This window comes from Zootoca vivipara, chromosome 2, assembly GCF_965207765.1.
Source record: "Zootoca vivipara chromosome 2, rZooViv2.hap1.1, whole genome shotgun sequence".
Classification (NCBI taxonomy): Eukaryota; Metazoa; Chordata; class Lepidosauria; order Squamata; family Lacertidae; genus Zootoca; species Zootoca vivipara.
The window spans coordinates 106,102,442-106,113,876 of NC_142584.1; the positions used below are offsets into that span (position 1 = coordinate 106,102,442).

At 45.4% G+C, this 11,435-nt stretch overlaps 1 protein-coding gene across 1 annotated transcript; it reads right to left on the minus strand.

Annotated features, from left to right (window-relative positions):
* Positions 1–289: 289 nt before the first annotated feature.
* Positions 290–8,162, minus strand: LOC118080137 (hyaluronidase Ba Hy-1-like). The gene is made up of 3 exons (XM_035105068.3): positions 7,278–8,162; positions 2,798–2,887; positions 290–616 (listed from the first exon to the last, which is right to left on the minus strand). The coding sequence occupies exons 1-3, from the start codon at positions 8,160–8,162 to the stop codon at positions 290–292; spliced, it is 1,302 nt and encodes a 433-aa protein (XP_034960959.3).
* Between the last annotated feature and the right edge of the window lie 3,273 nt (positions 8,163–11,435).

Genomic DNA, 11,435 nt, shown 5'->3' on the forward strand with positions numbered 1-11,435 from the left:
GGCAGAAGCAGGGTCAGAGCAACAGGAGCTCACCCCGTCACAGGGATTCAAACTGCCGTCCTTCTGATCGGCAAGCCCAAGAGGCTCAGTGCTTTAGACCACAGCGCCACCCACTTAAAACAGGGCACTTGGCCGGCATGTAATATATACCACATTTTAAACCCATTGCTATTGCAATGGGCTACAAATGAGCTATAAAATAGATGAATAATAATAATCAAAAGCGAAACAGTGCAATTATTGAGTAAGAGAGACTGAATGACCGTTGCCTTTATTGTCAGGATGGTTTTCACCCTCTTGCGGAAGAAGGCCACTTGCAAGCCGACCCCTTCCATCCCTGGTAACAGTGGCAGATGAAATTGGTTTTCAGGGCCTTTCTATCCTTCTTCCTCATATATCCTCTCACCAGGACTTTTCTTGCATCGGAGTTATCGAAGACAATCTTAAAACGGTGAGAAGGCAAATGCAGGTAGGCATCCGATTCACTGTTTCTACGAACGCATCTTCCATTCAAGTTGCAGAGAGTTTTGCTGCAGAACGTCGCCGCAGAAGTCACATTAATGATGTAACGTCCCAAGGGACCACCTATATAGCTTTTCAGTTGCAAACAGCTTTCCTAAAAGAAAACAAAGACAACAACAGGCTTAGTGGCAGAGCGATACCTTGCACATCTACAGAGAAGTAAACCCCACAGGGTCCACGATGGCTCACTCCCATATAAACTGGAATATTGGGTTGCAGATTGCATCTCTATTGTCAAATGACCAGGTCAGATACTTGTCTGAGTGATCAAGGAATGTGTCTGTGGCAAAGAAGGGAATGGGGTGGGGTGGGGTGGGGTAGGGTGGGGGATTCTATAAATCTCAGTTTTATTTATTTATCTGTATGTTTCTACAGCCCATGGTAGTGAGGAAAGCATCAAAATGGATTCTTCATTTTGCTCCTCATCTTTTCCTGTAATTTCCAGATCTGTCGACACCACCATGACATGCAGGTATACAGGTTTGCCTAGTAGGAGCGCCCACTCAATTGAGCCACCAAGATTGTCACATTCAGATGGTATACTAAGGACTTCTCTGCATTTACATTTTGCCCTGCTCTTTCCAGGCTTTAAAGCTCTGTGTCTGAGTCCCTTCCTTCCTTCCTTCCTTCCTTCCTTCCTTCCTTCCTTCCTTCCTTCCTTCCTTCCTTCCTTCCTCCCCCCCCCAAGAGCTTTCGCCATAAAAATCAGCTCTTTAAAGAATCTCCTTTCTCCTTTACTTTTTTTTGTTCTTTTTATGATTTTAAATTCTTGAGAGCCCTCTGTTTATCTTATTCATATGTAAGTTTTATTTTCTGAAGGCCAGAGCTTTTATTTCAGAGGGTACTCAAGGCTACGCAGCACCGGCACCTCTTTTTTTGTTGTTAAAAAGTGTGGCACTTACTTCATAGTGATTACTGGCACCCATTTTTCTTCTTTAAAAAAAAGCACTGCTGAAGACTTATATTTGGGGTAAAAAGAACATACAGAGAGGTGCTCACTTTCCAAGTCCTGGACTGCAGAATCCGGGACCGGCAGCTGTGTGACACTGGATGTTGCGTCGACGTAACTTCCGGTGTCGCTTTGCCCTTCTATGAGCACCAAAAATGGCCGCCGCCGGCTTCGAAAGTCGCTTGTACGCATGTCAGGAAGTGCATCGACACAACTTCTGGTGTTGCTCCGCCCATCTATGGGCACCAAAAATGGCCTCCGCCGACACCGGAAGTCGCGTCTATGCACTTCCGGACATGTGTAGATGCGACTTTTGAAGCTGGCAGAGGCCATTTTTTGTGCCCATAGAAGGGCAAATCGGAAAGAAAAAATATGGCCGTTGGCAGACGAAAATAACGGAGAAAAACGGGAGACGAAGTGATATGGGGGACCACCGGAAAAAGGTAAGTAAAATCGGGGTTTTCCCGGAGAAAACGGGGTACTTGGCAGCTATGGAGAGGTGTTGGACAGAAGAGGAAGGCAGGCAAGAAAGGTCTTTCTCAAGGTGTGAGGTTGATGAAGGGGGAAGCTCCCAGGTGAGAGCTGGGAGGATTTACTTCAGTCATGCTGGCCACATGACCCAGAAAAACTGTCTGTGGACAAATGTTGGCTCCCTTGGCCAGTAAAACTAGATGAGTGCCGCAACCCCAGAGTCGTTCGCGACTGGACTTAACTGTCAGGGGTCCTTTACCTTAACCTTTTTATGTGGACTGAAGATTAAGATACAATTGTGATAGGTTTTGTGTTGTTGTTGTTGTTGCTGCTGCTGCTGCTGCTGCTGCTGCTGCTACTGCTGTTCTTTTCTTTTCTTTTCTGTTCTGTTCGGTTCTGTTCATTTATTTTTCTTCTTTCTCCCCCCCTTTCTTCTTCTGTTATATCTTTTTATTTCTATTTCTGCATTACATTATTATTATTATTATTATTTCTCTTTAGACCAGTTTGGTTTTTTACTGTACAGTGGAACCTTGGTTTACGAACGCAATCCATTCCATGGAGGTGTTTGTAAACGGAGGCATTCGCTCCCCGAAGGCACGCTTTTGCACGTGTGTGAAGCGCCAATAGAGCGCTTCTGCGCATCCGACGCCGCGGAACCCGGATGTAAACACTTCCGGGTCTGCGGCGTTCATAAACGGAGGCGTTCATAAACAGAGGTAGTTGTAAACCGAGGTTCCACTGTATTATATGTTAAAAACAAAATTAATATGGGGGTGGGGAGAGAAGAATATGAGAGGTTACCCAATAATTCTTGCAAAATCAAATACATTTTCTTAACCCAGATTCACTTACTTTACTTAGGGCATACCGATGGTTTCCCCACAGGACGACTCCGGCAGCCCCCAATGCTGCACTCTCACCAATAGTATTCACCAAGTCTTCCTGAAAAGTAAAGCAGGAACATGCGTAATAACCAAGAGGCAAAGCATAATATAAAAAAATCCTTCCAGTAGCACCTTAGAGACCAACTAAGTTTGTCATAGGTATGAGCTTTCGTGTGCATGCACACTTCTTCAGATACACTGTGATACAAGAGGCAAAGGTAAGGTATTGCTGTGGTGTCCCCATATGAACCAACCTGCGATCATAACCTAAAGCTCTTCTTCATGTGCCTCCTCCGCAAGAGGTCCAGAGACAAGAACGGGCCTTTTTGGGGTGGCTCCTTGCTTGTGGAGTGCTCTCCCCAGGGACAATTGCCTGGCACCTTCGTTACATAGTTTTAGGCACCAAGCAGTAACCTTCTTCTCCCAGGGCTTTGGCTAATTAAACAATCTATGGCCTTTTAAACTGTGTTGGGGGCGGGTATTGTTTTTGTTTATTACTATGGTGTGTATTTTTGTGTTTTTATATTGTAAACCATTCCATGATCCTTGGATGAAGGGTGGTATGGAAATAATAATAATAATAATAATAATAATAATAATAATAATAATAATAATGTTAAAGCTATGGTTTTCCCAGTAGTGATGTATGGAAGTGAGAGCTGGACCATAAAGAAGGCTGATCGCCGAAGAATTGATGCTTTTGAATTATGGTGCTGGAGGAGACTCTTGGGAGTCCCATGGACTGCAAGAAGATCAAACCTATCCATTCTGAAGGAAATCAGCCCTGAGTGCTCACTGGAAGGACAGATCGTGAAGCTGAGGCTCCAATACTTTGGCCACCTCATGAGAAGAGAAGAATCCTTGGAAAAGACCCTGATGTTGGGAAAGATGGAGGGCACTAGGAGAAGGGGACGACAGAGGATGAGATGGTTGGACAGTGTTCTCGAAGCTACGAACATGAGTTTGACCAAACTGGGGGAGGCAGTGGAAGACAGGAGTGCCTGGCGTGCTCTGGTCCATGGGGTCACGAAGAGTCGGACACGACTAAACAACAACAACATAATAATAATGTACACACTTGTTTTGCTTTTCTTTTTTCTTTTGGTTCACCATTGCAGAAACCACTAAAGAAACAGGTTTTTTGAACACTACAACCCCCCTTGCAACACCTGTTTGCCAGAGATTTCACTGGTATGAATGTGCATACCAGAGGGAATAATGCAGTTTCCCACAACCCTGTCAACCCTCTTTTAAAAACAAAGGCTAGTGTCTGTCTCCTGTGAAAACATGCAATTTCAAGAGTGTGGGATCAATCCAAATGACCAGGATAGGGCACAATAAATGCGAACCCTTTTCAGCACCCATAAAGCTCAAAAACTCTGTGTTCTGAAAACTATATCCCTGCTACCTGTATAACCCAACTCTGAAACTGCCTGGATAGCTCAGTTGGTTAGAGCGTGACACTGACAATGCCAAGGTTGTAGGTTTGATCCCGGCAACTGCATATTCCTGCATTGCTGGGGGTTGGGCTGCTAGACATAGCTGCCAAGTTATCCCTTTTTTACAGGGATTTTCCCTTATGCTGAATAGGCTTCCTCGCGAGAAAAGGGAAAACTTGGCAGCTATGCTGCTAGACGATCCTCAGGGTTCCTTCCAACTCTGTGAGTCTACTTTGAGCTCCCATGCCACCACCAGCCCTGTGCTTTTCTACAGCTCTATGAACCTGTTGGGGAAAGTCGCCATGTCAACAGTATGCAGGTGATGTCTAGCTGTTATTCAGGAGAGGGCATGAGGTTGCTGGATCGGAGTCTGAGTGCAGCAATGAGCTGGGTGAGGGCCAAAGAGGTGAGACTGAACTGTGTCGAGATGAAAGTGCTGGTGGCGGGCAGTACTTGCCTCCAGGCTGGATGAGGCTGCAGTCTTCCAGGAGGATCAGGTCCATAGATTGGGCAGTATTCAAGGACCTAACACTGCAAGCCTGTCTGGATACATCGAAAGGAATTCCTGCGCTTGAAGGTGGTGTAAAATGAGGCTTCTGGGCTTCTGGGTGGCAGTGCAATTTGGGAATGTACCTCGCCAATCCTTAAAGAACAGCACCAAGATGCCTATTGGCAAGCAGGCCCAGTTCAGGGTTTGGACTTTGGTCTGTAAAGTAGGTCCTGGGCCCCCAATACTTGAATGCTTGCCTCTGCCAATATGTGCTACTATCTGCAGCAGAGGCCTTAATGTGATCCTGTGACTGTGGCGCAATATGCAGCCACCTCCCATAGCTCATTGTCAGCTGTGGCTGTAGAACTTCGCTGTGGTGCTCTGCTGAGGAACTCTCTCCCACTAGAAATATCACACACACACACACACACACACACACACACACACGTTCTGCTGTTGCCAACTTTCCATCACCACATGAAGAACTTTCTGGTGTGTTTAAAGGCGTCGGCTCCTGGAGGCCGAGGCACTTTGCTCCCCCCATCTTTTTTATTTTTTAAAGGGCAGAGCGCCCTCAGTATTCAGAGGGCCTCACTCGAGATATCAGGGTGCTGCGTTGGGCCCCCTTCAATTTTCCAGAGAATATGGCGCCTCTGGGTGTATTGTGCATTTAGGGAAGGGAGTGCTAAACCTTGCTCTGTTCACCATGGCAGTATATTTCTTTTTAGACTGTTTATGATTTAAATGCATATGTTTGTGGTTTAAATGGGACAAGGGTGGTGCTGTGGGTTAAACCACAGAGCCTAGGGCTTGCCGATCAGAAGGTCGGCGGTTCAAATCCCCATGACGGGGTGAGCTCCTGTTGCTCTGTCCCTGCTCCTGCCAACCTAGCAGTTCGAAAGCACATCAAAGTGCAAGTAGATAAATAGGTACCACTCTGGCGGGAAACGACGTTTCCGTGTACTGCTCTGGTTCGCCAGAAGCGGATTTGTCATGCTGGCCACATGACCTGGAAGCTGTACGCCGGCTCCCTTGGCCAATAATGCGAGATGAGTGCCGCAACCCCAGAGTCGGTCACAACTGGACCTAATGGTCCCTTTACCTTTATATGTGTTGTAGTACACATATATTAGGGCTGCTATACGTCCGGGTTTTCCTTTCCCGGACATATCCAGGATTCGTCCGGGTGGAATTCCTGAAAATCGCTCAAATGTCCGAGAAAACCTGGACATAAGGCAACTCATGCCAGAAGTGTTATTTTGGCGATTTCCCTTAAAAATACCAAAAGATTTTGCAAAAAAAAAAAAAAAGCTCAGAAACTTTAGCCAGAGAAAGAAGAAGGAGGAGGAGGAGGAGGAGGAGGAGGAGGAGGAGGAGGAGGAGGAGGAGGAGGAGGAGGAACGCTTAACAACTTCTGTGTCAGGATTTTCACTTTTTGAAATATAGCAATCCTAACATATATGATTGCGGGAGTTCAGCTCAGGCCAATGCACCCTGGGCCATTCTGGGGACAACCCAGCCTGCCCTGGAAGCAGTCCTAAATTGGTTTGGGGAGCAGGACTAATGTTCCAGGTAAAAAAACAAAACCTGCTGAGACCTGGGAGCTTCCATTTTGCAAAGTGCTCCTTCCTAAGTAGCTCCTCTGTATGAGCAAACTGCAGGAAAGTTACTTGTAAGGTAGCAACTACTCAAGAGCGTGTCTACTCATGTGACTCAGTGTCAGATTTACGTACTGTATAGGCCAAACAAGCTATAGCTTAGGGCCCCACTCTTTAAAGTTTTTAAAGGAAAAAACAACTGGATGTACATTTCCAAAATATAAGATAAAAAACAAATAAAATAAAAGCTACATACAGCAACGGTGTTTTGTATTGTGTTGTGTAGGCTCCTATTTGTTATGTGCAAATGGATTTAGATACCTATTAGGTCCATAAATTACCATATAGCATATATTCAACACGAAAAAACAGCGACAATTTGTTGTTGACAAAGGACAGCTGGACATATAAAGGGCCCCATTACCTTCAGTAGCTTTGGGCCTCATCATACCTAAATCTGGCCCTGGTGTGGCCGCTGCACTTTTGAAGCCCAAAGGACACTAGTTCACTTTCCAGTAGGGTTGCCAGACTCAATAGAGGACAGGACTTCTGTGCCTTTAATTGCCCTGCTCTCTCTTGAGTCTGGGAACCTAAAAGAGAAACCAGCAGACCCTTTGTTTAATTTCCAAGCAAAGGGTCTGCTGGTTTCTCTTTAAGGTTTCCAGACTCAAAAGAGAGCAGGGCAATTAAAGGCACAGAAGTCCTGTCCTCTATTGAGTCTGGCAACCCTACTCTCCAGAACAGGGAGTTCTGGTTTCAGAGCATTGCCTACTTAGTGACAGAAGTTGTCCTAGGCTCTTCCATGAAATCCTTTCTCTAACATTGGAGCTTTCACGTGTATACAATCGGGTACCTGCTCAAAAGTAATGTTTATCTGGTTCTGGGAGGTTTATAGATTCTAGTCTATGCATTTCCCCTTACCTCTGTCAAAGCATGGAACGTTCTGGCATAAAATGGCCTAGAATACGCAAAAACAGGCAAGGCATAGTCCTTTCTAGCCATGGTAGCAATGCGCATTGCTTCCATAACCCGATAGCGTACAAATCTCTGAGCGTTCCGACTTGACTGCATCCTGCGCTGCAGGTATATGGAAGGATATAGAGCAGTGCTTTCTTTCCATAGCCAACGCAGACGCTCGTTCAATTTCAAGTCAATCTTTCCACATTTTCCTGTGTATTTCTCTGGATGAACCATGAAATTATAATTACCGCATTCTGGGTATAGATAGTAACCCCAGAGTCCATTTGGTCTCATTCTTTTAGCTTCGATAAGGGTGTTCTTCATAAACATCTTCCCTGCCTTTTCAAAGGCTTCCTTAGCGATGCTCCTGATTCTGTAACTAGACCAGTGAGGATTCTGCTTTCTAATAGGTTCAAGAGACAAAATTTTGTATTTATTTCTAGTGCCCCGGTTCCTCATCCACTGGGGCTTCCAGCCTTCCCAGTCAATGACTCCAAGTCCCTTGAATTGCTTCATAGGTATGGCCTTTTTGAGATCAGACTTGAGTTTGGTGATGTGCTTGTAAAGGTTTCCATGCTGTGGTATTCCGCCGTTGATAGGCTTAGCGGGTTTCTTTAAATAGGGGTAGTAGCCCAAGCGATTGTGATAAAATATTGTCACGGTGGAGCCACTCAAATCGTCATTGGGATTTGCATGAATTTTAAAAGTTCTGAGGTCTAAATTCACCTTGTATCGCAGCTGGCACAGTCTGGTTGGTGCATTCCATAGCACTACGAAAGGTTTGCGTGGGAACAATGGAGCCCTTGCCTGCATAATTTCTTTACCATCCACCACCATCACTAACATCCAGACTCCTAAACATGTAATCCACAGATTGCGCAGAGTATGCCATTTTTCCGATACTGCTGGGGCAACTTCATCAAAGGGTGGGGGGAGGGAGGAAAAAGAAAGAAAGGGAACATTAGTGAACAATGAAGACAAGACCTTTATAAAAATATATATATATTTTTATTTGATTTTACAAATGAAAAAATAATTACAATGCTGAATACATATCCATAATATGAGATTTCTCTTAATCTTGTGAATCCCCTCCCCATCCCTTCCATGAGTCCTATTGTCAGCATTTCCAATTGCATATTATTTCATAGTCTATGTTTTATATATATCCATAATATCATGATATTTGTTACATTATAAGTGTGATTTAAATCCTACTAATGTTTTCATCTGCTTACAGTGGTCTCCTAAATTAATTATAAACTTCTCCCATCCTTCCTTGAATTTCTTGTCTTCTTGGTCTCTGAGTTTCAAGGTCAGCTTTGCCATTTCAGCATAGTCTAACAGCTTAGTTTGCCATTCCTCTCTGGTAGGGACTCTATCTTCTTTCCATCAGTGAAGACAAGACCTAACATAACTTTTTCTAACTGGTGAATCAGTTAAGAAACAAAGCCCTAGAGCAATTTAGCCCCAGTAAGGCTGCTGCAGAGGCCCGGTTGGCAAGTCAGCATGTCCCTGAAATCAACCCCAGGTTGCAGAATCTAATGTAGCAAAACAGGCACCAAGCTCTCCATGTGCAACCCAGGGCGGGTCCACAATCATGGTTTTTAACACTAAGGAAAGGTTAAGGAATGCTTTCGATAAGCTAAATGGACACATGATGTCCTGCTATTTATGTTCATAATGTGTTATTACCTCGTCTTTTTTAATTGCTTAATTTTTAATCGTTTTATGCTGCTATATTGGTGAAACACCGCTCATATGTCCTTGTGTGGCGGTTTACCCTATTTTTGCTGCATTCATGCCATCTCCAACTCCTCGAAAAATTCCATCAACGGTGTCTCCAAAAAAATGTACACATCACTTGGGAAGACAGGTGAACTAATATCAGTGTACTGGAAGAAGCAAAGATCACCAGCGTTGAAGCAATGATTCTTCAACATCAACTTTGTTGGACTGGTCATGTTGTGCGGATGCCTGATGATCATCTTCCAAAGCAACTACCCTATTCCAAACTTAAAAATGGAAAGCTGGTGGTCAACAAAAGAGGGTTAAAGACTGTCTAAAGGCAAATGTAAAAAATATAGTATAAATGCTGACAACTGGGAAACACTGGCCTGCGAGGGCTCCAGTTTGAGAACAGCCTTTACCAAAGGTGTCATGGGCTTTGAAGACACTCAAACTCAGGACACAAGGGAGAAACATGCTAAGAGGAAGGCACACTTGGCAAATCCACACCATGATCAATTCCCGCCCGGAAACCAATGTCCCCACTGTGGAAGAACGTGTGGATCCAGAAATGGCCTCCACAGTCACTTACGGACTCATTGTTAAAACCGGGTTTATGGACGACAATCTTACTCGGCTACGAGTGATCACCAAACAAAGAAGAAGAAGAAGAAGTAGTACATTTAACCAAAAAAGAGAGAGAAAGGTTTAAAAAAGTTATACTTGACAAGTATGGCCTGGGACGTGGGTGGTGCTGTGGGTTAAACCACTGAGACTAGGGCTTGCCGATCAGAAGGTCGGTGGTTCGAATCCCCATGACGGGGTGAGCTCCCGTTGCTCAGTCCCAACTCCTGCCAACCTAGCAGTTTGAAAGCACAACAAAGTGCAAGTAGATAAAGCGTCAAGGTAAATGGCGTTTCTGTGCGCTGCTCTAGTTCGCCAGAAGCGGCTTTGTCATGCTGGCCACATGACCTGGAAGCTGTACGCCGGCTCCCTTGGCCAATAATGCGAGATGAGCGCCGCAACCCCAGAGTCGGTCATGACTGGACCTAATGGGCACGGGTCCCTAGCAGTTCGAAAGCACATCAAAGTGCAAATAGATAAATAGGGACCGTTCCGGCGGGAAGGTAAACGGCATTTCCGTGCGCTGCTCTGGTTCGCCAGAAGCAGCTTTGTCATGCTGGCCACATGACCCGGAAGCTGTCTGTGGACAAATGCCGGCTCCCTCGGCCTATAGAGCGAGATGAGCGCCGCAACCCCAGAGTCGGACACAACTGGACCTGATGGTCAGGGGCGCCTTTACTTTTTTATGGCCTGTGACATTTTGGAACGACGTATCTAATATTGTACTAATGGGGGGGGGGAATAACGTTAAACAGGTCAATGTAGGTCCAGCCCTACTCCCTCCCCTTCAAAGCCAACATGGTCTTTGTAGAGAGGATGCTTCCAGAGGGGGGAAAAGTTCCATGAAAATTTTAAAGCCCAGTTACTTCCCTTTAGCCATCTAACAGCTGGTACCCCACCTGCATTGCTCATAGCTTTGCACTTAGCATAGCATTGCACTTAGCATAGCATAGCATAGCAACAAAGGCACAGGCGGGAGTTTTGTAGCCTAAGGTCATCCCTGGGGAGGCGAAATTAGGCATGCTTCTGAGGGAGTCCATAATGTGTTGTGTTACAGTTCCATGGCGAACCATCAGCACTGGTTTAAAGGTGTGTTTTTGTTTGTTTGCAGATTTGTTTTCTGCTAATTTATTTCCCAAAAGATTGAACCATATCTTTGGAGATTCAAATAAAGTATGCTGGATATTTAAGGTGAGTTATGCGGATATGCTGGCTGCAGACACCAATTTAATGTTGAAGTAAGCCCCGCTTCCCCACGATGGTATTTACCAACACAGTAGCAGCCATAGTCCTCTTCTGTTTGTTTTGGGCTTCCAGAGTTAGCCTCTCAGAGGTTGTCCCTGCTGAAACATCCCAAACTGCCCATCAAAGCTCAAAAAGCAGGCTGGGGATTTCTCTGGTTTTAGGAAGAAAGGTGGTAGGCGGGACTTACCTCCACACCTGAGGCAGAGTAAGACTGCAAGCAGCCATTTCTGAGCCAATCCTGGCCCCCAGTTATCAAAGAAGAAGGCCTGCTGCATCAGAAAGCCTCTTTGTACTGAGAGGAGGCTGGTTTTGAAGGATTTCAGCTGAGAGAAAGCAGGCTTGCAAGGCAAACTCAGATTCCTGGCGGCCGTAGTCGTGTAACCTCCGGAAAGCAACACATTGCTCAGTTTGAGGAACCAGGAGCAAATGGTCCATTATATGAGACTGGGAGGAGCCTTCTTGGCTTTTCAGATCACCTGGCCCAGCTGGGTTTGAAAGGTGCTATAAGCCTCTGGCAATATG

What these genes read in the sequence shown, in the direction of transcription:
- LOC118080137 (XM_035105068.3), bottom strand. Translation starts at nt 8,162, where the DNA reads ATGTTAGTGATGGTGGTGGATGGTAAAGAAATTATGCAGGCAAGGGCT. An exon ending in CGTTCCATGCTTTGACAGAG is followed by an intron (nt 2,888 to 7,277) that starts GTAAGGGGAAAT and finishes TTTACTTTTCAG; the next exon opens with GAAGACTTGGTGAATACTAT. An exon ending in ATCGGTATGCCCTAAGTAAA is followed by an intron (nt 617 to 2,797) that starts GTAAGTGAATCT and finishes GTTTTCTTTTAG; the next exon opens with GAAAGCTGTTTGCAACTGAA.